The 25,935-nt window shown below is 41.8% G+C and overlaps 1 protein-coding gene across 3 annotated transcripts in view; it reads right to left on the bottom strand.

The window, feature by feature from the left end:
• The window catches only part of LOC115150377 (protein hinderin), a 28,889-nt gene extending 3,221 nt beyond the window's left edge, over window positions 1-25,668 (bottom strand). The window contains exons 1-11 of one of the 3 annotated variants that reach the window (XM_029693599.1): window positions 25,578-25,668; window positions 23,330-23,365; window positions 22,952-23,223; window positions 22,428-22,528; window positions 19,179-19,294; window positions 9,927-10,066; window positions 8,394-9,031; window positions 8,215-8,301; window positions 8,013-8,125; window positions 7,785-7,905; window positions 1,854-2,077 (exon numbers count right to left, since the gene is read on the bottom strand). In XM_029693599.1, the coding sequence (XP_029549459.1) occupies window positions 1,873-2,077; window positions 7,785-7,905; window positions 8,013-8,125; window positions 8,215-8,301; window positions 8,394-9,031; window positions 9,927-10,066; window positions 19,179-19,294; window positions 22,428-22,528; window positions 22,952-23,223; window positions 23,330-23,365; window positions 25,578-25,632 (1,884 nt within the window). In that variant the 5' untranslated portion in view covers window positions 25,633-25,668 and the 3' untranslated portion in view covers window positions 1,854-1,872. Of the gene's footprint in view, window positions 1-878; window positions 2,078-7,784; window positions 7,906-8,012; window positions 8,126-8,214; window positions 8,302-8,393; window positions 9,032-9,926; window positions 10,067-19,178; window positions 19,295-22,427; window positions 22,529-22,951; window positions 23,224-23,329; window positions 23,366-25,577 lie in introns of those variants that run through there. The other 2 variants (XM_029693598.1, XM_029693600.1) reach the window with 2 other exon arrangements.
• Between the last annotated feature and the right edge of the window lie 267 nt (window positions 25,669-25,935).

Genomic DNA, 25,935 nt, shown 5'->3' with positions numbered 1-25,935 from the left:
GGCATTCTTTTTTTTATGAGTTGGTATGTGACCAAATAGTTTTTTATATTCACGTATAGGCCTACATTGTGGTACATTGTTGACTACTGTTATTGTCTACAGGATCACGACTCCAACAGTTAATTGAGAAATGGAGATTATGCTCATATTTGACAATTGTTTTGTTAAGTAATCTGAGATTTTTCTGCTGTCCTTTTTCCATTTGTGATGCTGTTTTATTCAATAGCAGAGCTCAACTGTTCTACTTTATCATACCACACATTACCCAAATGTATTTAAATGTATCTCAACTGTTCAATCTTTCGAGATGATTAATGCTTATAAGTCCATTCAAATTGCGGTATATTTGTAAATGTTCACATTCAAATTGAGAATTCAGCTAAATGTGGCAGCCTATAGGTTGCAATGACAATAACATGACAATTTACTGTTTCAAAATGTAAATAAATACAATTAAACCTTTCCAGAAAAACATCAAAACCTTGTTAGCTGTGAATGTGTTCAACAATTTGAATGGACCTTTGCTGTTTTATCATTCCGTTTCAACACTGCTCTGTTGTTGACTGCCTGAGCTCTTGTAACACTTCAAAATATGGGATAAACATTAGGCTATTACATAGTTTACTACTTGTCCTTAGTAGGCTAAGGTTGCTAAAAATGGATGTCTATCCATGACAGAGGAATTACCTCTTGTTGCTGCTTATATAGGACTTGAAACCGTAATTAGCTGATTAGTGCCAATTAGTAATTATAATACCTGGTCAAAATAAGGGTTGAATAAAAAATAAAATAAAAATAATTATAAATCCCACATACAATGTGTCCCTTATTTTGAGGTGTTATGAGCTCTGTATTAATCATGTTATCTTTTTTTTTAATGTCTTATAGAGCTCTGGTGTTGTACAAGTGTTCAGTTCTATCCAGGGTAAAACACCCATCAAAAACTGCACTATTTCATCAAATATTGTTACTAAATTTCTGATCATTTAGTCTACCTTCAATGCTGTTATCAAGGGTTTATTCCTACAAGCTAGTGTTCTTAGGAGAATAACATTTACTTCTTCAATGGATTCAAAAGTATTCTGAAGACAATTTCAGCACATGAAGGGGATGGGGAATTGAATGTTACGTGTCGAGCTTTGCCATGTCTGATGAGGTAGGCTTCTCATTGATTAATGCGCTTTAGGCTCCTGCCCTCATCTCTTCTCTGGTCCCTGGACTCTTTTGTAATTTTAATGAATGATGCGTCTCAGCTTAGCTCAATAATAAAGCACAGTCTAGAATACACCTGTGTCTTGACTCAAACTTACTGCATATTGTAAAAGGGCCTTGAACAGGGTCATATTCATTAGGCACCAAACGTAAGACATTTTGTATTTTTTGTTAATGTTTTGCTACGGTTTGCCCTAATGAATATGACCCAGTTCTAGTAATACTTCAGTTTCCCAATGTGTACATCTCTGAGATAATGTGACCAAGGTGGTCAGTGGAGCACACAGAAGTTTTACAAACATTTTACCATTTATGTTTAAGTTATAAGAAATCCATATATGAGTAGAATTATAGCGCATTTAGCTCTTTGTGGGTGACCATGTCACTACATGTGGGGACCACTACACAAAGATATTAAATAAATTACAGTTTATTTATATTCAATATAAAAAACTATCAATATAAAAAAAAGTATTGCATTACAAACACACAATAGTATAATGAACAAAATCATGATTGTTTTGGAACTTCCAACTGTAAGACAAACAGAAGGCACTGACCTTGATTTAAGAGCCAACTGTAAATATCAAGTAAATGATTAAGAATGATTTCAATTTTCATATTTTTCTCAGGGTACCTACCCCCGGATCCCCCACCCCCTCAGCAAATGAAGAAGATTTCTTCCAGTATCTGGCTCTCCTCCAGGTCCTGCTGGGGGGTCCGGTAGGGGCCAGGACGGGAGAGCAGAGCATGGTGGGCTTGTTTGGGGGCACTGAAGGGGGGCGGGCGTCGGGGAGGGTTGCCTCGCTTGGGCACAGAGATGGGACTGAAGACCTCCAACAACTCAATCAAAGAGGAGTCCAACCTAGAACAAAAACACAGATGAAGAGAAGAATCAATGAATGAAACGCATTTGATAACTATGGTAAGTCTTCTTGCTAACATAATTGCAATATTGCCTTTGTAATATTGTCCTTTCTTAAAATTAAAACTCTCCAGCATTCATGTTATCCTATTGCTTAACAGGAATTAGACAAGGCACGAGGCCAAAGCATGTCTGTGGCATAAAGCTTGTAGTGCAAATGTGTAGTGCACCTCGTATTTGTTAACATACAGAAGATATGAAAGGATATCCCTATACGGATGAACTGTAAATAAAATGTTTCTGTTCTGTAGTGTCCATTGATGCCTAACACAACCAGCGTTAAAAGTCTAAAGCCCTGGGGTCGACAAGCCAAAGGGCATTAGATGTTACAGGTGCAACAGAAAGAGAGCGAGCGAGGGCACATTCTCTACCAGAATAAGAATGAGGGAAGAAATAAATAAACCAAAGCGAGAGATTAAGCTAATATAGATTCCATCCTTCAGTATGGCTGCTTAATAAATTATTCAGTGCGTACACAGTTGGACGAGTGCATTCCAGATAGAAAACATGAATTCTTAAAGCACGCTAACATAATTCTCTGCTCGTTTTAAGCAGCAGCAATTTGCATCTGCGTGGTTTCGAGGGCCGACAGTTGGCATGTGCGGTCAGTCTTTTTGTATTTGTTTACATAATATTTCTAGTTTTATTTTCTATATTTTAACTTCATGGCTTTAATTGGTGCAGAAAGAATGATCACTGTAGTTTTCCATCAAATTATTTAGAAAATCGATGTACAGTACATTGAATGAATCTGTGAGTGTGGAGAGAGAAAACAGAGGGGACACCTATAGGGGATAATACCCGCTGGGAAATAAACATGATTGAAGCTAAAGTAAGTAAATCTGTCTTCTTCATTTGGTCTCCTTCTGCCTGTCAATAGCAGTTAGTGGGGAGAGGAATGACAGTGTGTGTGTGTGAGAGAGAAAGAGTGGGAGAGAGAGAAACTTTGTCCGGGCTCCCTCTTGAAATGTGAGAATTAGCATTTATATTTGTAGATTTATTTAATGGACAGGGCTCTCAAACAGCAATCCATCAACGGATGACATCGCTGTAATGAATAATGCATCACTTACCGGTGGTCACAATCTATAACAAGAGGAAGGGGGGTGATGGGGGGGTACAGTTTCGGCAAGGGAATGGGCCGAATGGTGAGAATTCTAATGGTTTGGAGGGGCCATGTATACCAAAGGCCTTCGTTGTTTTACACAAGGTTCAATAGCGAATGGCCTACGGGTATTATATAACTCAAGGGAGCCCTTTATGATTCTGCTTCACTACTCTCTGTGTATTCACACAGAGAAGTCACAATGGCAAAAATAATAATTGCATTAGACAATGACTACTCAAAAATGTTGCTACCCTACACATCAGACTGACGGCTAAATTCACCAGACATATCTATACTTTCTTGGGTTACGATGAAAGTTTTAACTTGGCTCTCGCAGAACTGCAGTTAGTCTATCCACTTCTCCTTCCCTCCCAGTTGTTTCACTCTTCTCTCATTAAAGATGGCCATCTTTCCCAGCGCCCCCTTTCATTTTCAGTCCAAACAGTAATATAAAAATCCTATGATGGCAGGCAGGTACAGTGAGGGAAAAAAGTATTTGATCCCCTGCTGATTTTGTACGTTTGCCCACTGACAAAGAAATGATCAGTCTATAATTTTAATGGTAGGTTTATTTGAACAGTGAGAGACAGAATAACAACAAAAAAATCAAGAAAAACGCATGTCAAAAATTGTATAAAATGATTTGCATTTTAATGAGGGAAATAAGTATTTGACCCCTCTGCAAAACATGACTTAGTACTTGGTGGCAAAAACCTTGTTGGCAATCACAGAGGTCAGACGTTTCTTGTCACTCCTTTGTTGCCTTGGCCACCAGGTTTGCACACATCTCAGGAGGGATTTTGTCCCACTCCTCTTTGCAGATCTTCTCCAAGTCATTAAGGTTTCGAGGCTGACGTTTGGCAACTCGAACCTTCAGCTCCCTCCACAGATTTTCTATGGGATTAAGGTCTGGAGACTGGCTAGGCCACTCCAGGACCTTAATGTGCTTCTTCTTGAGCCACTCCTTTGTTGCCTTGGCCGTGTGTTTTGGGTCATTGTCATGCTGGAATACCTATCCACGACCCATTTTCAATGCCCTGGCTGAGGGAAGGAGGCTCTCACCCAAGATTTGACGGTACATGGCCCCGTCCATCGTCCCTTTGATGCGGTGAAGTTGTCCTGTCCCCTTAGCAGAAAAACACCCCCCAAAGCATAATGTTTCCACCTCCATGTTTGACGGTGGGGATGGTGTTCTTGGTCATAGGCAGCATTCCTCCTCCTCCAAACACGGCGAGTTGAGTTGATGCCAAAGAGCTCCATTTTGGTCTCATCTGACCACAACACTTTCACCCAGTTGTCCTCTGAATCATTCAGATGTTCATTGGAAAACTTCAGACGGGTATGTATATGTGCTTTCTTGAGCAGGGGGACCTTGCGGGCGCTGCAGGATTTCAGTCCTTCACGGCGTAGTGTGTTACCAATTGTTTTCTTGGTGACTATGGTCCCAGCTGCCTTGAGATCATTGACAAGATCCTCCCGTGTAGTTCTGGGCTGATTCCTCACCGTTCTCATGATCATTGTAACTCCACGAGGTGAGATCTTGCATGGAGCCCCAGGCCGAGGGAGATTGACAGTTCTTTTGTGTTTCTTCCATTTGTGAATAATCGGACAAACTATTGTCACCTTCTCTCCAAGCAGCTTGGCGATGGTCTTGTAGCCCATTCCAGCCTTGTGTAGGTCTACAATCTTGTCCCTGACATCCTTGAAGAGCTCTTTGGTCTTGGCCATGGTGGAGAGTTTGGAATCTGATTGATTGATTGATTGCTTCTGTGGACAGGTGTCTTTTTTTACAGGTAACAAACTGAGATTAGGAGCACTCCCTTTAAGAGTGTGCTCCTAATCTCAGCTCGTTACCTGTATAAAAGACACCTGGGAGCCAGGAATCTTTCTGATTGAGGGGGTCAAATACATATTTCCCTCGTTAAAATGCTAATCAATTTATAACATTTTTGACATTATTTTCTGGATTTTTTTGTTTTATTCTGTCTCTCACTGTTCAAATAAACCTACCATTAAAATTATAGACTGATCATTTCTTTGTCAGTGGGCAAACGTACAAAATCAGCAGGGGATCAAATACTTTTTTCCCTCACTGTACATCCCGCATGTCAATACCCTGCCATTCAATAGCAAGCAGGCTGGGTGAGTCGAAGGGGGAAGCAGGAGGAGCAGTAGGGTGCAATGGAACTCTCTTTACTAACTAACACGGGAGGCCAGGGATTAACCCCCAGTCCCATTTAGCGATGTGCACCTTTAACATTCAATTAGTTAAGACTTAATGGTTGTTATGGTTTGTTGGTGAATGAAAAGAGGCAGTTCATCACTAGAGTAAGGACCAAGCTACAGTGTGCGTCAGATTTTGCAATTCAATGGCACTCATTCAATGTTAGTGTGGAATTCCTGAGTTGCTTTGGCTGGTGGCAGGCATGCATTAAGGGGGACACATGGGCATCGTACCCACCACTCTCATAACATCTGCAAAAGTCTACATAGTGTCAGGACGACCCCCGCCAACCTCCCCTCCCTGCAAAACAAAAACCCTTAAAATGACTCGCTTCATTGATTCCCTCCACACACACAAAATCAGATTTGTGTCTGAATAATGCAGGAAGCTGCTTCCAGACTGCGGACTACAATAAAATATTTATCTGTCCATACATAAACTAGCATTCTCCGGTGCTTGTTAGCCTAAGCAGCTCTGCATCGCTGGGGTTTGTTGTTGTCTGTATGAAAGGGCAGGTAAGAGCAGAGCAGGCAGAGGAGATGCGCTAGTCTAATCTGACTGATTACAGTCGGTTTGTTGGAAGATTACAAATCAACTCTTGGCTACTATGCTGGTTGGAGAGGGGTTTAGGAGACCAGAACTGTCTGTTGCTCCCATTTAGTTGGCTTCGATCAATTATCCAAGACAGACATCTGTTGGTTTTTGAACATACAGAGTGTGAAATGCACAAGACAATCTTGGATGTCTTGCACTGACCTCAGCAAAACGTTTTGTTTTGTTTAAAGTTGACAGTTTAACATTGGATCAAGCTCATAGTAATTAAATTATTGAATGGTGAATACAGTGCTTTAACAATGACAAACGTGGTCATTGTTAAGTGCAAACCTCTCAGAAGGACCCAATTGAAATGCCTTCAAAGTTCACTGTTATTATGAACTGTATCCATTATTTCCCTTTGTGGTTTTAATGGCCATCTGCTTGAGTTTACACTTCGATTGGCATGGTGGTGGTGGTTACTTGAACCATACTGCATTGTTTATGATTCAGAACATTGTGAAGAGCTTTCAGAGAGTCAGAGACAAGCTGTCTTTCTGTTTCATGTTGGCTAGGCTATGGACCAGTAGACGGAAATTTGGAGTTCACACTTGAAGAACATTTCATATGGAAAGACAAAAATACACTTGCCAGAGGTAAAAAGGGAAAAAGTAAGAAACATAATCCCTTTCCTTAAAAATGACATGCTAATAACATTTGTCCACAGCATTCTATGCTAACTAGAAGTGCACAGTCAGACACACACAGGAAGACCACAGACTGTCACATTAATTACCTTTCAACAAAAAGGGTGGGGAGGGGGGGTAATAACGAATTTCATTCCCTTTTCTTAGAGTGTGTCTCCCGCTAGTGATTCATTCCTCTCTGCGCTCTCTGTCTCTCCTTCTTCTCTCTCCCCTCTCATTATTGAGAGAAAGAGAGAGACTGTGCATCCCCACAGAAGTCTGTTCAATTACCTGCTGCTGGGTCCCAGCTAGACCGACTAATGGAACGCAGCTTGGCTCCTGTCAGCCTCGCCGCAAGCCTGGGAGAAAGCTTAATTTAGCCCATCAAACACTAAGGCCCAGTGCCGGCCAGGCCTGCCTCAGACGCCTGCTCCCCTTTCCTTCCTTCCTTTCCTTTTTCTAACCTTTATTTTGTTTCCTTACCCGTGCACCGACATATTGAATTGCATTTCCCCCGTGCTCTGTTCATAAAAATAGTCTGGTTTGTGTATTTCTAATCTAAATGTTTCCAGATAAGTGGGTAAAAAATGCACTATGAAATGCTGTTGAAAATATGGAACTGCTTTTAAAGACGCTCTGTTTATTTAGTGGTATGTGTTAATAATAGATTGTATTAATGTACCCATATGATATAAAGTATAGCAACCCGCACACTGATGAATGCTCCTGCTGTTTTACTGTGTAGTGTTTTGACCCCAAGGTCAAGCTGACCTTACACAACAGAACACCAGAAGCATTCATCGGTAGACCGGGATCTATTCTCTATTTTATCAGAGAACTATTCTCTATTCCATCAGGGACCTAATCTCTATTTTGTGTTTACTTTTTGTACCCAGCACCTGCAACTTACTGGATGTGCGTACACTACATTTTACAATAATGTCATCATAAACTACTTTTTGGACAACACACTTTATTTTGACCTTCAGAGTGCTGATAATGATGTGGTGTTGCGATGCAGTACAGTGGAAACAGCAGTGGTATATGGGATGAAACAGTGTTTTGATTGGTACACCTGGATCCAATGTGGCTTACCTTGCATCGGGAGTCCTACGTAGCGCGGGAGGCATCACTGGTGCTGGGGTGGCTTTGAGTCTGCTCTGGGACACCACAAGAGAGGTGGCCATATCCCTCCTGGAATTGTTATGACAGGGCTCTGCAGATGGAGGACAACAACAAATGGACTTCAAAACCCTAATGACGGAGACGATAAGCCAGGGATGGAGAACTGGTGGCCCGTGTATACACACACACACAACCTACCAGGTAAATGTATGGAGTTTTGCAGGGGGATGTGTGCAGTATGGTCTTTGAGTGGAGCTTCTTGTTCTGCTGTTTCACCCGAGTCCTCTGCATCGTCACACCTTCTCATTTCACTGCAGACACACACAGTCAAGCTCACATTCAACTGCTTGGTAAGCTAAAGGCTAGATTACTAGATAGTGAGTGAGTTCCATGATTTTACCTGAGTAACACATGTTCATTGGGTAAAGGATCAGTCCCGTTTCTGGACATGGAGTGGCCGAGTTCAGCTGCTGTGGCTTGCTGGAACCTGCAAGAGAGACAAAATGAAGTACATGCCCCAATTATTGTGCATATATTGTTAGATGTATAATTTTTCTAAAATATAATTAAATTCAATACCTGCTGTAATCGAGGCGCGTGTGGAGGAGGTGCTGGTTCTGTCTGATCAACCTCTCCTCCTGCTGCGCCAGCCGCGCCTGCAGCCGCCCCCTCTCCACCTCCAGCTGCAGCTTCTGCAGGAGCAGCTGGTGCCTCCTCTTCTCCCAGTCCTCCCGGCCCAGGAGGGGCGCGGTTAGATCCCTCTCTGACCCTGCTCCCTGCCACGCTGGGTCCCCTTCGAGTAGTAACCTCCGGGGTCCAGGTAGACGTCTGCTGTCTGGTGGTTCACCAGAGCCGTTGTGGAGCCGTGGGCTGGTGTTGCCCAGTCGAGGGTCTTCTGTGGCCCCCCTATGGGGAAACCCCCCATTGACCAGATGTTCCCGTCTGCTACGGGCCCCTACTCCTCGGCAACCCTGGCATTTGATTGGTCCCTGGGATTGGTTGCTAGAGGAGGAGTAGGGAGGGGAGGTGGCTGAATGAAGGTTGTCTGAGAGAGAGGCGGGACTGAGGTACGGGACTCTTCCTCTGCCACTTCTCTCTCTTCCTCCTCCGTTTGTCCTTGTTCCTCCAGGAGTGGGCAGGCCCAGGTAGGAACCATCCCAGGCTGTGGCTATCTCTGCCCTGCTAGGCTTGGTGGAGCCTACCTCACTGCTGGGGGCCTGTGGAGACAAGAGAGCCACCCAGTCAAATATACCCTTCTATTTTTATCTATTGTAAATACATTATTCAATGTTACTATTTAATGTTATGCACCTGTACAAGATTTCAGCCTATAGTAAGCTCTATGTGGGCATCAATAAAATATGAAATGTGTCATGTGTTTGTCTCCAATCTCCACAAGTGTATAAGTGGTAAGGGCAAGAGGTCAAATTTGCAGTTAGTTACCTCACTCTGATAGTCACTCCTTCCCTTCCCCCTTTTTAACTTTTCTGTGAGAGAGCAGTGGTTAAGCCAAGATGGACCTGACACCAATACAATGCAGAACAAAGATTTGGGTTTGGGCAAGACTGAGATTCTCATGAAAGTGCTGAGCACAGGGAAACCAAGGTCAATGAAGCGAGAGAGATAAACACAAAGTAAAGAAAAGCCCACCTTCAGCAAGACAAGAGAGTGACTAATTCAGTGTGAGGTCACAGAGCATGCAAACACATTACTCAGCCCCACTGTAGGACACAGAGGACGACAAAGTGATCTATCCTCAGAGCAGGGGGACCCAGGAAGTTGTCTCTAAATGGTTACCTTGAGAAAAGCAACCGGTTGTGCTACTTACTGTATGTGGTCATAATGTATAGTGATTTTTTTTTTACTATCGTAATATCTGATATGTTGTCTAGGTCCAAGTAAGGGTCCTTTAAAAATAAAATGTGTGCGTGAGTGTCTCTCTCCCAGTTGGCAGTATTGTGAATGATGGTGAACAGCGGCGGTAGCTTGGAGATAGCTCACCGGGAAAGATTATACACACAGAGACGCACCACTCGCCATCTCTCTCAGACACACGTCTGTATCACACACTCTTACTACGCACACTCGCACAGACACACACAGAGTGAGTACCTTTCTGTGGGAGTTAGAGTGGGAGCTGCGGGAGTGGCTGAGCTGGGAGATAGACTGGTTGAGTTTCTCCTGCTGTTGAGAGAGGTACTGCTGGTAGAGCCCCAGCAGCTCCTGGCACTCCCGGTACTGCTGCTGTAGGCCTAAGCAACAGGGGGCTGGGGTTAAGGGTCATATTCTTGTCTTTATTTCCTTTTTTGGGATACATTTCTATAGACATCAAATATAACCCCAAAAGGACATCTCCATCCACCCCGCCTTCATTAGGCCAGGAAAGTAAACAGTGAGTTACCTCAAAAAGTTGAAAAGGACAAACTGAAAAGAGAGCATGATAAAAAGTTGAGGGGCTTTATAGACTTCTCCATCTGGGTCGGCCCAGGCTGAGCTGAGCAGAGCTGGGCCGTGATGCCAGATCTGAGTGCTAGGACGAATGCCAGACAGAGAGCTGGCACCTGACTGGCGCCACGCTGCAGAAGGCAGAACACAGCTCATCTGGTGCAGAACCACTGTTGGGCATGAGGGTCCCGCTAATGGCGGTGGTGGCACAGCTCGCACGCACACCCGGGCTGAGTGAGTAAGGTAGGTACACATACATGGATAGATACTAATGCAAGGGTGGCAATGGGGGTAAGAAAGCATGGTATCTCATACTGTGTACTAGGACAGACCCCATCTAGTCGACTGGTCCATTGTTTGGTTTCGATAGGCTGTTGGTCATGGTGTACACGACACCTGTCGGATTCGTGCCTGTCTGAGTGGACTGATCTATTGTGGAGGCTATGGGGATGGCACAGTCCATCAGTCTAAGACATTTGCTACAGAAATTGTATATGGTTATATTATGTTTGAACAATGGTGCAACACAAACACATTTTTTAAAATATTTTTTTATTTCTATATTTTTTCTTTACATAAAATGTACTTTCTCCTGCGTTGGATAGTGGTCACTGTCCGCGGTTGTGAAACATCAGGGCACTGTTGAATTGGCACCTTTTCCTAGACCATGTTGGTATGTGCATAATAGCAAAGTAAACCAACATATTGGTGTTGAGAACAATGCGACGGAGGCAGCAGCGGAGTTAGGAGAAGAGAAAACAGCCCTTGCCTTAATTGTCTAAGAAAAGTGAGGAGAGATGAAATCCCCACTTAATAAGGTCTATAATCAATAGCCTAATTGTTAATGTGCCTGGCTTTATATATCATCCGTATACAGCGCATTCGGAAAGTATTCAGACCCCTTCCTTTTCCCAAAAATGTTTTACGTTACAGCCTTATTCTAAAATTGATTAAATAAATATAATCAATCTAAACACAATACCCCATAATGACAAAGTGAAAACAGGTTTAGACATTTTTGAATATTTATGAAAAATAAAAAAAACACAGAAATGCATTATTTACATAAGCATTTAGAGCCTTTGAAATGAGACTCAAAATTGAGCTCAGGTGCATCCTGTTTCCATTGATCATCCTTGAGATGTTTCTACAACTTGTTTGAGTCCACCTGTGGTAAATTCAATTGATTGAACATGATTTGGAAAGGCACACACCTGTCTAAGTGGTCCCACAGTTGATAGTGCATGTCTGAGCAAAAACCAAGTCATGAGGTCAAAGGAGAGCTCCGAGACAGGATCGTGTTAAGGCATAGATCTGGGAAAGGGTACCAAAACATTTCTGCAGCATTGAAGGTCCCTAAGAATACAGTGGCCTTCCTCATTCTTAAACGGAAGAAGTTTGGAACCACCAAGACTCTTCCTAGAGCTAGTTGCCTGGCCAAACTGAGAAATTGGTGGGAGAAGGGCCTTAGTCAGGGAGGTGACCAAGAACCCAATGGTCACTCTGACAGAGCTCCAGAATTCCTCTGTGGAGATGGGAGAACCTTCCAGAAAGACAACCATCTCTGCAGCACTCCACCAATCAGGCCTTTATGGTAGAGTGGCAAGACAGAAGCCATTCCTCAGTAAGCGGCACGACAGCCCGCTTGGAGTTTGCCAAAAGGCACTTAAAGGACTCTCAGACCACAAGAAACAAGATTCTCTGGTCTGATGAAAACAAGATTGAACTATTTGGCCTGTATGCCAAGTGTCACGTCTGGAGCAAACCTGGCATGATGGTGGCAGCATCATGTTGTGGGATGTCACGTCTGGAGGATACAGCCTCGAGTCTTTTTTGGTATGACGGTACAAGTTTGACACACCTGTATTTGGGTAGTTTCTCCCATTCTTCTTTTCAGATCCTCTCAAGCTCTGTCAGGTTGGATGGGGAGCATCACTGCAAAGCTATTTTCAGGTCTCTCCAGAGACATTCGATCGGGTTCAAGTCTGGGCTCTAGCTGGGTCACTCAAGGACATTGAGACTTGTGCAGAAACCCCTCCTGCGTTGTCTTGGCTGTGTACTTAGGGTCGATGTCCTGTTACATTTGCAAACATTTCTAACAACTTGTTTTTACCTTGTCATTGTGTGTAGATTGATGAGGAAAATGTTTTAAATGTAATCATTTTAGAATATGGCTGTAATGTAACAAAATGTCAAAAAAATACTTTCCTAATGATCTCTCTCTCTAGTCAAAAGTTTGGACACACCTACTCATTCCACGTTTCTTCTTTATTTTTACTATTTTCTACATTGTACAATAATAGTGAAGACATCAAAACTATGAAATAGCACATATGGAATCATGTATGAACCAAAAAAGTATATTTTGTATTTGAGATTCTTCAAAGTAGCCACCCCCAGGGTGTCCTGACTCTCTGTGGTCACTAAAGATCCCATGGCACTTATCTTAAGAGTAGGGGTGTTAACCCTGGTGTCCTGGCTAAATTCCCAATCTGTCCCTCATACCATCACGGTCACCTAATCATCCCCAGCATACAATTGGCTCATTCATCCCCCCTCCTCTCCACTGTAACTATTCCCAGTTCGTTGCTGTAAATGAGAATGTGTTCTCAGTCAACTTACCTGGTAAAATAATGGTATATATATATATTTTTTTTTTAATGAAATCCTTGACGACAGCTTTGCACACTATTGCCATTTTCTCAACCAGCTTCATGAGTTAGTCACCTGGAATGCATTTCGATTAACAGGTGTGCCTTGTTAATAGTTATTTTGTGGAATTTCTTTCCTTCTTAATGCGTTGAGCCAATCAGTTGTGTTGTGACAAGGTAGGGGTGGTATACAGAAGATAGCCCTATTTGGTAAAAGACCGTCCATTTTATGGCAAGAACAGCTCAAATAAGCAAAGAGAAATGAAAGTCCATTACTTTCAAACATGAAGGTCAGTCAATCTGGAACATTTCAACAACTTTTAAAATGTCTTCAATTGCAGTTGCAAAAAACATCAAGCGCTATGACGAAACTGGATCTCATGAGGACCGCCACCGAAAAGGAAGACCCAGAGGATAAGTTTTTAGTTCATTAGAGTTACCAGCCTCAGAAATTGCAGCACAAATAAATGCATCACAGAGTTCAAGTAACAGACACATCTCAACATCAACTATTCAGAGGAGACTGCGTGAATCAGGCCTTCATGGTCGAATTGCTGCAAAGAAACCACTACTAAAGGACACCAATAAGAAGAAGAGGCATGTAGGCCTTTCCAGGTCTCGCACCCACTGTGAAATTTGGTGGAGGATCGGTGATGATCTGGGGGTGCTTCAGCAAGGCTGGAATCGAGAAGATTTGTCTTTGTGAAGGACGCATGAATCAAGCCACGTACAAGGTTGTCCTGGAAGAAAACATGCTGCCTTCTGCTCTGACAATGTTCCCCAACCCTGAGGATTGTTTTTTCCAGCAGGACAATTCTCCATGCCACACAGCCAGGTTAATCAAGGTGTGGATGGAGTACCACAAGATCAAGACCCTGTCATGGCCAGCCCAATCTCCAGACCTGAACCCCCTTGAAAACCTCTGGAATGTGATCAAGAGGAAGATGTATGGTCACAAGCCATCATATAAAGCCGAGCTGCTTGAATTTTTGCGCCAGGAGGGGCATAAAGTCACCCAACATCAATGTGAAAGACTGGTGGAGAGCATGTCAAGACGCATGAAAGCTGTGATTGAAAATCAGGATTATTCCACCAAATATTGATTTCTGAACTCTTCCTAAGTTGAAACATTAGTATTGTGTTGTTTAAAATGAATATGAACTTATTTCTTTGTTTTATTCGAGGTCTGACAACACTGTATATATTTTGTTATTTTGACCAGTTGTCATTTTCTGCAAATAAATGCTCTAAATGACAATATTTTATTTGAAATTTGGGGGAAATGTTGTCAGTAGTTTACAGAATAAAACAAACATTTTCATTTTACCCAAACACATACCTATAAATAGTAAAACCAGAGAAACTGATCATTTTGCAGTGGTCTCTTAATTTTTCCAGAGCTGTATATGCAAACCCCCACACAGAGAATTTGCAATGAACCTAGAATAACACATGACCAAATCCTCACCTGTAGTCACCCACAAAGACGGGTACACAGTCTCAAATACACTCCTACCAACCAACTACTACCCATAAACCTCCCTGCTCCAGGCCATATATTTTTATGGGTGGGCCATCGCCCCTGGCTGATGAGTTTCTCAACACATCACCTTTAAAAGTCCCTGATTTAACAGCAAATGAAAGTTTCAAAGTGAAGCCATATTGAAGTAACAGTCTGTGGAAGGATACGCTAGGAGAAAACACTTTGGTGTCGGAGGAGTTCAATCAAGCCTGGGAAATGAAACGGAGTAGGGCAAGAGAAAAACTTCAGATGAAGTGGAATGAAAGTGAATGCCCTGTCGACAAATGCTCCAACGCTTCTTTCACAGACTCTACCGGTAAGTAACACCTGAACCATCTGTCTGCATAAGGCTGTTTTTCCACTGACATTACATCATAGCAATCATAGGGAGTCATGACAACTGAAGTTATGTTATGACACATGTCTATCAAAACTCGGTAGAACCAACCAAACATTTGTTTCAATTCCCATGTCAACGGATTCACATTGGTAATATAATGTCCTCTGTGTTAACACTTTTATTCAAAGGAATCTAGTACACGTCAGAGTTAACCCACACAAATCTGGTATTGCAAGCATCATGCTCCAACCAACAGTCATCGCAACCACAAACAATACCTATGCCGATTATAGGACGTGGATGTTCTGACAGAGTGTAAACACACCTACGTTAAAAACATTGTTGGGCAGACGCAGACCCGCCTCTCAAGGCCTGGTAATCTAAGACGACTACAACACAATTGATAAGGTTCTCTTCCCATGCCGAAAACAGAGAAAACTCTTCTCTGAGTCTTGGGCATGAGCCAATCCGAATGCCCACCCGCTTCAATCAAAGCGGTAGTAACGGCTTCTTCTGCCCCTCAATCCAAAAATATACAAAATAAAGACTTTGCTTTCGAGGGCTTCAGACGGGGCCTGCCTAAATTATTCACTCGCCCTGTCAGGCCACGCCCAAATGAAATCCACCTCAAGGTGGAATAAATTTGCACAGGAGAGGAATATTTTCAAAGCCTGCCATTTTCGCACTGTTCAAAACCGACTGGGTGTGTGTTAGGTCATGGTGATGGGTAATTGATGAAAGTGTACAGTTAGCATAACTGCCTTAACCATAAAAAATAAACCAGTTTACAATCAACCCAACCAAATACCAGTAAATAGACTTGCTAACAATCACTATAGCTTAAGGTTTACTCTGTCTATTGATGGTATTAAAAGGTCTAACATAAATTATGTGATAAAGCAAATTCAAAGTTTAGCCCTTTAACCATTGCCTAAGGGAGGAGGGTAGAGACACTTATTTCAACCAAGGCAGTGGTATAAGTCACTGACAGAATATTAAGGTTATTGATTAAAAAAAAAATGTATGTGATTAGTGAAGCACCAACTCAGAATTTATATCTATCCTTTTTACCTCTCCAAGACATCATGCCAAGGATAAATAACCAACTACAAGCTAATTCAAATCTTACATTTTATTCAGCACTTGAGCTACAAAATGGTCCTGACAAACAACATTTCAACAAGAATGCTTTTCACTCATCTCTTACTGCGGGTCTTTAGATAGGAGAGATATACACATCCTCCCCTTGATAACCTGACTCTTGGTAGATAAGACTGTAATGGAATTAGACTTTACAAGTCTTCCCCTAGTCTGTTTGCCTTTGGTGTCTCCTTAACCTTTAAAAGATCCATCTGGAACCCTACGTCTCAGAACTCTCTTTACGACTCCGTGTGTGCGTTAAAGACCGGTTATCCCCTCGGGGTGCTTTAATCAAAAGGTTTTCCCCCCTCAAATTCCTTTTTAATGGAGTTTAGAAGTTTTGTGTAAATGCCAGGTCTCCCAGTCAAAGTGCCTTTAATTGAGTTGTGCTTTTCTAATTTCCCAGCTCTGCTGCCAATTGTGCAATTTACCAACCGGCGATTACTTTTCATATTTCGCTGTGTTTTTCCCCTAAATTGACGGCTCTCACCACGTCGGTTTGACCTGAGTGGAATCATTAAAGAGGACATCAAGGAGGGTGGGGGGTGTAAATGTAGAGGAAACTACATTAAGGAAACTACAGGTAATTATGGGATGCTGTTGGAATTATAGAAAAGTTGCCAGGTCAGGCCAAGAGACTGAGCCTGACAGTGTTAGCTCGCTTAGAATCAACTGGTGGTGCTGTAACTGGTCATAAAAAGGTATGATACAAAAGTATGTGGAAAACCTTTCAAATTAGTGGATTCAGCCATTTCAGCCACACCTGTTAGTAACAGGTGTATAAAATTGAGCACACCGCCATGCAATCTCCATAGACAAACATTGGCAGTATAATGGCATTACTGAAGAGCTCAGTGACTTTCAACATGGTACCGTCATAGGGTGCCACCTTTCTAAACAAGTCAGTTCGTCAAATTTCTGCCCTGCCAGAGATGCCCTGGTCAACTGTAAGTGCTGTTATTGTGAAAATGTCTAGGAGCAACAACGGCTTAGCCACGAAGTGGTAGGTCATACAAGCTCACAGAATGGGATCGCAGAGTACTGAAGCGCGCAAAAATCATCTGTCCTCAGTTGCAACACTCTCTACCGAACTGCCTCTGGAAGCAACGTCAGCATAAGAACTATTCTTCAGGAAATGGGTTTCCATGGCCGAGTAGCCGCACACACGCCTAAGATCACTATGTGCAATGCCAAGCGTCAGCTGGAGTGGTGTAAAGCTCGCCGCCATTGGACTCAGGCTAGGCCCCTTAGTTCCGGTGAAGGGAAATCTTAACGTTACAGCATACAATGACATTCTAGACGATTCTGTGTTTCCAACTTTGTGGCAACATTTTGGGGAAGGCCCTTTCCTGTTTCAGCATGACAATGCCCCCGTGCACAAAGCGAGATCCATACAAATGGTTTGTCGAGATTGTTGTGGAAGAACTTGACTGGCCTGCACAGAGCCCTGACCTCAACCCCATCAAACACCTTTAGGATGAATTGGAATGCCAACTGCAAGACAGGCCTAATTGCCCAACATCAATGTCCAACTTCACTGAATGGAAGAAAGTACACACAGCAATGTTTCAAAATCTAGAGGAAAACCACCCCAGAAGAGTGGAGGCTGTTATAGCAGCAAAGGGGGACCAACTCCATATTAATGCCCATGATTTTGGAATGAGATGTTCGATGAGCAGGGGTCCACATACCTTTGGTCTTGTAGTGTATGACAGAATTCAGTGCATCAAGAAGAACAAGATTACCAAGACATGAGACTAGACCAAATGCCACAGTCCCACAAGATAAAACGTCAGAGAAGGAAACGGTTTCAAACACTGAATGTAATCCACAGTGAACTCAGACATGGGGCAAATGTCATTTTAAAATGTCAAGACGTGGCCAAGACTCAAAATCGTGAAAAAGCAGGAGGGAATGGAGGTACGTGGGCATGTAATAACGCTCATGGAGTATCTGTCATACCACTGAGGTTTGCAGTGGAGATATCAAGCTGTAGGCAATGCTGCCCCCTGCTGCCAGATAGGAATAGCTTTTAATTCTTTAGTGGCAGACTGGGTTGCAGTGTGTGCAAGTACTCATGGCTGTCTTTTAAATCAGTGACTGATACAGACCTGGGAAGGCAAGAGAACACCGGCAGGCACTGTGGCCCTCATAGACTGAAGTTGAGGATACTTCACACAGACAATGCCAGTGAGATAGGCCCTCTGTATTAGAGGTCAACCGATTATGATTTTTCAACGCCGATACCGATTATTGGAGGGCCAAAAATATCCGATACCGATTAATCTGCCAATTTTAATATATATTTGTAATAATGACAATTACAACAATACTGAATGAACACTTATTTTAACTTAATATAATACATCAATAAAATCAATTCAGTCTCAAATAAATAATGAAACATGTTCAATTTGGTTTAAATAATGCAAAAACTAAGTGTTGGAGAAGAAAGTAAAAGTGCAATATGTGCCATGTAAAAAAAGCTAACGTTTAAGTTCCTTGCCCAGAACATATGAAAGCTGGTGGTTCCTTTTAACATGAGTTTTCAATATTTCCAGGTAAGAAGTTTTAGGTTGTATTTATTATAGGACTATTTCTCTCTATACCATTTGTATTTCATATACCTTTAACTATTGGATGTTCTAATAGGTACTCTAGTATTGCCAGCCTAATCTCGGGAGTTGATAGGCTTGAAGTCATAAACAGCGCAATGCTTGAAGCACAGTGAAGAGCTGCAGGCAAATGCAGAAAAGTGCTGTTTGAATGAACAAACTGCTGCTGCTGCCTACCACCACTCAGTCAGACTGCTCTATCAAATCATACTTAATTATAATATGATAACACACAGAAATACGAGCCTTAGGTAATTAATATGGTCAAATCCGGAAACTATCATTTTGAAAACAAAACGTTTATTCTTTCAGTGAAATACGGAACTGTTCCGTATTTTATCTAATGGGTTGCATCCCTAAGTCTAAATATTCCTGTTACATTGCACAACCATCAATGTTATGTCATAATTATGTACAATTCTGTCAAATTAATTACGGTCTTTGTTAGGAAGAAATTATCTTCACACATTGGTGTAACGACAGACGCAGTCTCCTCGTGGAGTGCAATGTAATCGGCCAAAATCGGTGTCCAAAAATGTCAATTACCGATTGTTATGAAAACTTGAAATCGGCCCTAATTAATTGGCCATTCCGATTAATCGGTCGACCTCTACTCTGTATGCCTGTGTGCATCCATGGAGAAAAGGATACTCTCTCTCTCCTGTACAATGAGCTGGTTCTGCTGCTCCAGCTGAAGAATCTTGCACTCAAAGGTCTCCTGTTCATCCTTCAGCCTCTGTACCGACTCCTCCTTCTCCTCACTCACTCTGGGAAAGAAGAGGTGGAGGGTCAGGGATTATGGCATTGTCCCCCCTGAATAAACTTAATTATTGAGAAAATGTCTTAGGGCTGATCCCATTTAGTCAACTGGTCAATATTCTGTTGGTTGACCGAGATTTCTTTAGTTGAGCAGTTGCAATTATATGTTTTTTTTTCATGGTGCAAAAGACACCTGTCTGATTCATGCCTGTCCAGTGGACTAATCCATTGCGGAGGCCACGAGGATAGCACAGTCCATCACTCTAACACATGTGATACTGAAATTGTACATGGTTATATTATGTAAAAATAATGGTGTAACACTAATAAATAAACCAATGCGCTTTCTCCCGCGGTGGATACAGTCTCTGTCCGCAGTTCTAAAATAATCTTCAGTGCGCCGTATAATTGGCGCCTTTCCCTAGGTTGTGCATAATAGCAAAGTTAACCAGAATAATGGGTGGGATTGAGAACAATGCAGTGGAGGCAGCAGCAGCAGAGAAGAGGAAACAGCCCTTGCCTTAGCCTAACTGTCTAAGAAAATTGAGGAGAGGAAACCCCAACTTAATTAGGCCAATAATCCATAGCCTAACTGTTAAATGTCCCTGGCTTTATAAATCATCCATATACAGTATCAGTCAAAAGTTTGGACATACCTACTCATTCCAGGATTTTTTGTTATTTTTACATTGTAGAATAATAGTGAAGACATCAAAACTATGAAATAACACATATGGAATCATGTAGTAACCAAAAAAGTGTTAAAAACATCTAAATATATTCTATATATTTGAGATTCTTCAAAGTAGCCACCCTTTGCCTTAATGACAGCTTTGCACACTCTTGGCTTGCTTCTGTTGTCTGTTTGAGTGTGTTTAATCGCCTACTGATTCCGTGAGCACTTAAGCCTCATGCAACGGAAAAAGGTTTGACTAAGCAATTTCACAGATTTGGCTGTTTTTAATATTTGCTCTGCTATAATAAAGGCTTTATAATTGTTTTTCGTTAGAACAGACTGGTATTACTTTGAATTTATTTAGTGTTGTTTACACTATTCCAAACAGGCAGAAAAATAATATAGTAATCTAACAGCACCTGTTTGTCACACATATGCACGCAGCTCACTCCTATACCCTCCTTTTTCTTGATCTCTTTATTGTAATTATTACAATTATTATTATACACATCATTATAATAAGTAATGTTGTTATGATTAGTAGGCTTTGTATAGTAGCCTTGTGTAACCACCATCGAGCTGTAGGCCTAAGAGCGTGTCCTGTCTAGTCTTAATACCGTAACTTACTGAGGCCTATATTTCAATATACTCTATAGGCTACTGTATCAATCAATCATTCCTTCATGCCATCACACAGCATACGAGACATTCAGGCTTTGAAATGCAATCAAGCATTTTTGTTATAAAATTAAATAAAGGGAGCTTTGAATAATTAACTTAAACAATAAATAAACCGCAGCGTAAATGTTTTTAGTCTGCTGTAATAAAGACTATATATTTATTTCATTAGAACAGACTCTCTGAGGTACACTTATTTATTTAGTATTGTTTACACTGATCCAAATGGTCAGAAAAAAATTATAATATTGTAATCTAACAGCAACTGTTTGGCACACATAATACTCATGCAATGCTTGCTCTTATACCATTATTTTTCTTGATCTCCAGTAGTTTCCACAACTAAGTCAAATGTCTTCCATAGATCTGACTTCCCCTGTGACGTAAATAGCTTTTTACCACCTGAGGAACATTGCCAAGGTAGGGCCGCTTCTCTCTAAGGCTGATGCAGAGAGACTCAGCCATGCTTTTATTACAAGTAGGCTTGACTACTGTAATGCTCTCCTGTCTGGTCTACCCAAGAAATCCATTGGTCAACTGCAAAACATATAAAATGCTGCAGCACGGGTACTGACCAAGACCAGACGGAGAGTACACATTACACCGGTTTAAGGTCTCTGCACTGGCTGCCTATGAGTTTTAGAATTAATTTTAAGATTATTCTATTGGTTTTTAGACATGCTTTTAAGTTATGTACCCAGTAGGTCCCTCAGGTCCTCTGGCATTGGCCTTTTAATTATCCCAAAGCCTAGGACCAAGAGACATGCAGAAGCAGCCTTTCATTATTAGGCCCCCAGCCTCTGGAATAGCCTGCCAGAGAACCTGAAGGTGGCCGAAACTGTGGACATATTTAAAAGAGATCTTAGAACACATATTTGTAGCTTTGCTTTTCCTTGCAGTGCTTTTTAGATGTTCAGTGTGTCTCATTCTTTTGTTTTTTATCCTCTTATGTTTGTTGTGTAGTAAATATTTCAGCTTTTTTTTTCACTGTTTTTATTTTTCCTGTAAATAAAGCTTTCCTATAAATAAAATTTCCACCTTTCCTATAAATAAAGCTTGATTTGATTTCCCTCCTTAGCAACCAGTAAACAATCGCCCGTTTCAAGTTTATTTTTCACGTCCTCCACATCCATTTTGCTGTCACGTGTTACTGTGTTTGGAGTTTGTTATAACCAATTGATTGATGTGATAACTATAGGCTATAGGTCAGGCTCTGTTGGTCACATGCATGCGATGCTTACATGTTTCACGTAAAGAGAGCAAGGATTGAGGGAATAGGCAATTTTTTTCATAAACAAATTAGGGATTTCGGTAACATAACTTTTCTGTCAGAAACAAGTAAGAAACTAAATGGCTGAAATTACATTGTAGCTTCAGCACGGACAGCGCAATAAACACTTGCTGTGCTGTGGTGCCTTTTCGCTGCAGTAGGGAGGAGAGCGAGACAACGTGCACCAGTAACACAGGCACTCGCTGTATTTTTTTTTAACACAGTGTGACCATCGGGCTCTTTACTGAGTACTTTTTGTGTCTTAATTATTTCATCAAACAGTGTGTCAGACAAGCTCAGTAGATATGTAGTTGATTTTATTCAAACACATAGGGTGTGTCTGTTTATATATGGAAAAATAAGTTTAAACATTTCAACCAATCGATTGGTCGAAAGAACAGGACGACTATGGGTCGACCAAGATTTTTTTTTGTCGGGGACAGCCCTAATATCTCTACACCCCCACTCCCTGCCAAACACACAGACAAAATCCCTCATATGTTGAATGAGCAGTTACCTGGCCAGCTCCTGGATGAGGTTGGCGATGCGCCGTTTATCCTCGGGACAGAGGTCCTTCAGAGAGGCCCTGCTCTTAGCCTGGGTCTCCTCAGAGAGTGCCTGAGCAAAAGACAGTTTTTTTTATGAATCATATAAAACAGAAAGCCTTAGATCATGAAAAAAAAAGAGCAAGCATCGAGCAACAGTGCAGTATATTGAGTGATACTACCCTATTGAATGTCAGCCTGTTTCTGCTTTTTTATCTTACCTGGTTTGGCCAAATTAGCTAGCACTGTTTAATCAGGCATGTGATCAGCACCAGAACAACATAGTACATCTGAGAAAAGAGGGTGGGCTTGGGTTTTGGCCAATATCAATTTTATTCAGAATAAATCAGAAATGTTTGATTCATCCACATCCCTGTTGAATGAAGATATAGCTGTGTACCCAGGCTTTATGTTTGCATGGGCCTGTTCCGACTGGAGAGGTTATCAGCTAGTAACCAGTTAGGGTCAAGGGTGAGGTCCCTCTTGGCAAACCTACCTGTGAGGTGGTGAGGAGATGCTGCCGAGTGGCTGGGTTGGGGGATGGGACTGTGGCTTCAGGTGCGAACTGGAGCTGCCCTCTACCCATGGAGGACTCAGAGACAGAGGAAAGGGAAAGAGGCTGGCCTCGCTTTTTATTGCCCCATCTCAGAGAAGCCTCTCCTCGGATCTGACAGCCATATTTGGCCCTCATTTTCACCTTTCTTTCACTGCTGTTGGACCAGGAGCCCGACTTAAAAGCTGTCCGAAAGTGTCCCTCTTTGTTCACTCCTGAGAGAAAGAGATGTGGAAAAATGCAGTAACGTTAGCAGCCAGCAATAGGAAAAGTGGTCAGAACTAACTCACACATGCCTTTGACAAGTGCTAATGTCCTCACCTGGAATGAACACCACAGGTTGGTCTTCATCTGATGCTGTGTGAATTGAATTAGGAAATTTATTTGATGGTCTCTAACAAGACCCTCACTTCAATAAAAATCAGCATGTTGTAATTGGCTTAGGCAAGCCACTGAACTGGGTTCAGAAAGTGGCTGGCATTTGTTAATTAGCCGACATTAGCCAACTTCCCAAAAATAGAAAGTGGACTCCTAATTAGTTAACTAGGTGAAATTAGCTACATTTTAGCCATTTAGCTCTTATACAGAACAACTTATGCATTTAGTCCATACATTGTCATACTGGTCCCCCAAGGAAATCGAACCCACAACCCTGGCGTTTCATTGGTTCTTCATTCATTGGTACTTCATTGCCAGAAGAAACGGACCCTACCGCTACGCGTGTTTACACTGAGCAAGGAACACAATCATGGTTACATTACGCTGGAGCAGGCGCGAGATATGGGTCGGAAATTGTACCTCAATGCAGTTATGGGATGTGCCACTTCAAATTGTGTACTTCAACTGTGTACTTCAAATTGTAACTTTATCTACACTACTCCATCGAAAAAAATGAAATACTGCTAGTTTTCCCAGGAAAAACTGCCCTTTTCGTCCTTATGCTAGCTACCAGTAGCCACTATGGAATGGCATGTTGTGTTGAACAACAAAGGAGTTGATTGGCTGACATTGCCATTCCAAAATGGCTGCGGTGAATACTGCTAGTTAGCATGAGGATGAAAATGCCAGTTTTCTGGGAAAACTAGCAATATTTCAATCTTCTTGATGGAGCAGTATAAATCAAAAATGTGGAATTCAGTGGCATATCCCATCCTTACATTGAATTCTACATCAGGCAGAAATAAGCATTTGAATCTGGAATAGATCCACAGGAAAGTATAATTACAACTTTTTCACATTTCTACCACCTGGAGCATGCTCAGAACCATGTAAACATGTGCACAAGCTCCGCAAGTATGTATGCTTTTTCTTGTGCATGTATTTTTATGTTGTGTGTACGCTTCAGGTGATACCACCTTCCGGAGACACCTGAAACCCCACCTCTTTAAGGAATACCTGGGATAGGATAAAGTAATCCTTCTAACCCCCCCCCTTTAAAGATTTAGATGCACTATTGTAAAGTGGTTGTTCCACTGGATATCATAAGGTGAATGCACCAATTTGTAAGTCGCTCTGGATAAGAGCATCTGCTAAATGACTTAAATGTAATGTAAATGTAATATAAATCTTCTACACACTACCAGCACTTTGAAAAGTTGATGTAAATATATACTTTCTTGTGGATAGATTGTCTCACATTCCTACCGCCAAAAGGACCAACCACATGGACAACTGGTAAAGTACATTAAAATATAATTTTATTCAACATTTGGCTTGTAGAGGTCACAAGAAAGTTTCCTGATTCAAACACTAATTTCTGCCAGAAGTAGAATTCAATGTCAAGGTTATAGGCAAATCCAATCCCTGCATTGTGGTACATTTCCTACCCATATTTCACATTGGCAACATGGTGTCTTTAATGCAATCAAATCGAACTTTACTTGTCACATGCAACGAATGCAACAAGTGTACACCTTACCGTGAAATTCTTACTTACAAGCCCTTAACCAACAGTGCAGTTCAAGAAGAGCTAAGAAATATTTACTAAATAAACTAAAGTAAAAAATTATTTAAAAAGTAACAATAACAAGGCTATATATATAGGGGATACCGGTACCGAGTCAGTGTGCGGGGGTACAGGTTAGTTGAGGTAATTTGTACATGTAGGTAGGGGTGAAGTAACTATGCATAGATAAAACAGCAAGTAGCAGCAGTATACAAAACAAATGGAGGGGGGTAAAGCTGTTATGGAGCCATTTGGTCCTAGACTTGGCGCTCTGGTACCGCTTGCCGTGCGGTAATGATTGCGTTCCGACCTCAATGCAGTTCATGTCTTAAACAAGCGTAACGATAGGGTCGGTATCTTCTGGCAAGGTATATCACATCCCCTGACTAACAAACTAGCTACCGATCAGTTTTCCAGACAGATGAGAAACCACTAGCTAGCTAACGTAAACTAGCCAATAAAATCCAGATTTGCTAACGTTAGCTAGCATAATTTAATGTTTACAGCTAGTTACCAAATTCACCAGGCATGTTAGTTAAACGTATCCAACCTTCATCAACATACTGACAATATCGACTATAAGATACGGGGGCTGTCTTTGATAGAAACCAAGTAAAAGGATACTGTCATTAATCCAAAAAAATCCTAAATCGTTCTTTCCCGTTTCTGCCGCAGCCATATTGAATCAACCGCCACTCCCAAGATGCCAAGGGTTGCCAGGTTCTTCTTCTTTGGGATTTGATTGGCGGATCGGATTCAACTTTTATGTGCATACACCGCCACCTACTGTACTGGAGTGTAAAGCCAGGCACGGTCTGCAGACATTAAATTATCTTCATTAATCCTGTTCCTCTAGTCTAAGAAGTGAAACACCACCACATACAGTCATTAAAAACCCACTACCCCATTCCACTATTTTGACCCTATCTCCTCTTGCATGATGCCAACGGCCTGGGAAGACGGGACACCACCCCTCAACACA

Source organism: Salmo trutta, chromosome 16 (assembly GCF_901001165.1).
Source record: "Salmo trutta chromosome 16, fSalTru1.1, whole genome shotgun sequence".
NCBI lineage: Eukaryota > Metazoa > Chordata > Actinopteri > Salmoniformes > Salmonidae > Salmo > Salmo trutta.
The sequence above is the reverse complement of the archived record's forward strand: the minus strand, read 5'-3'. Positions and strand labels throughout refer to the sequence as shown.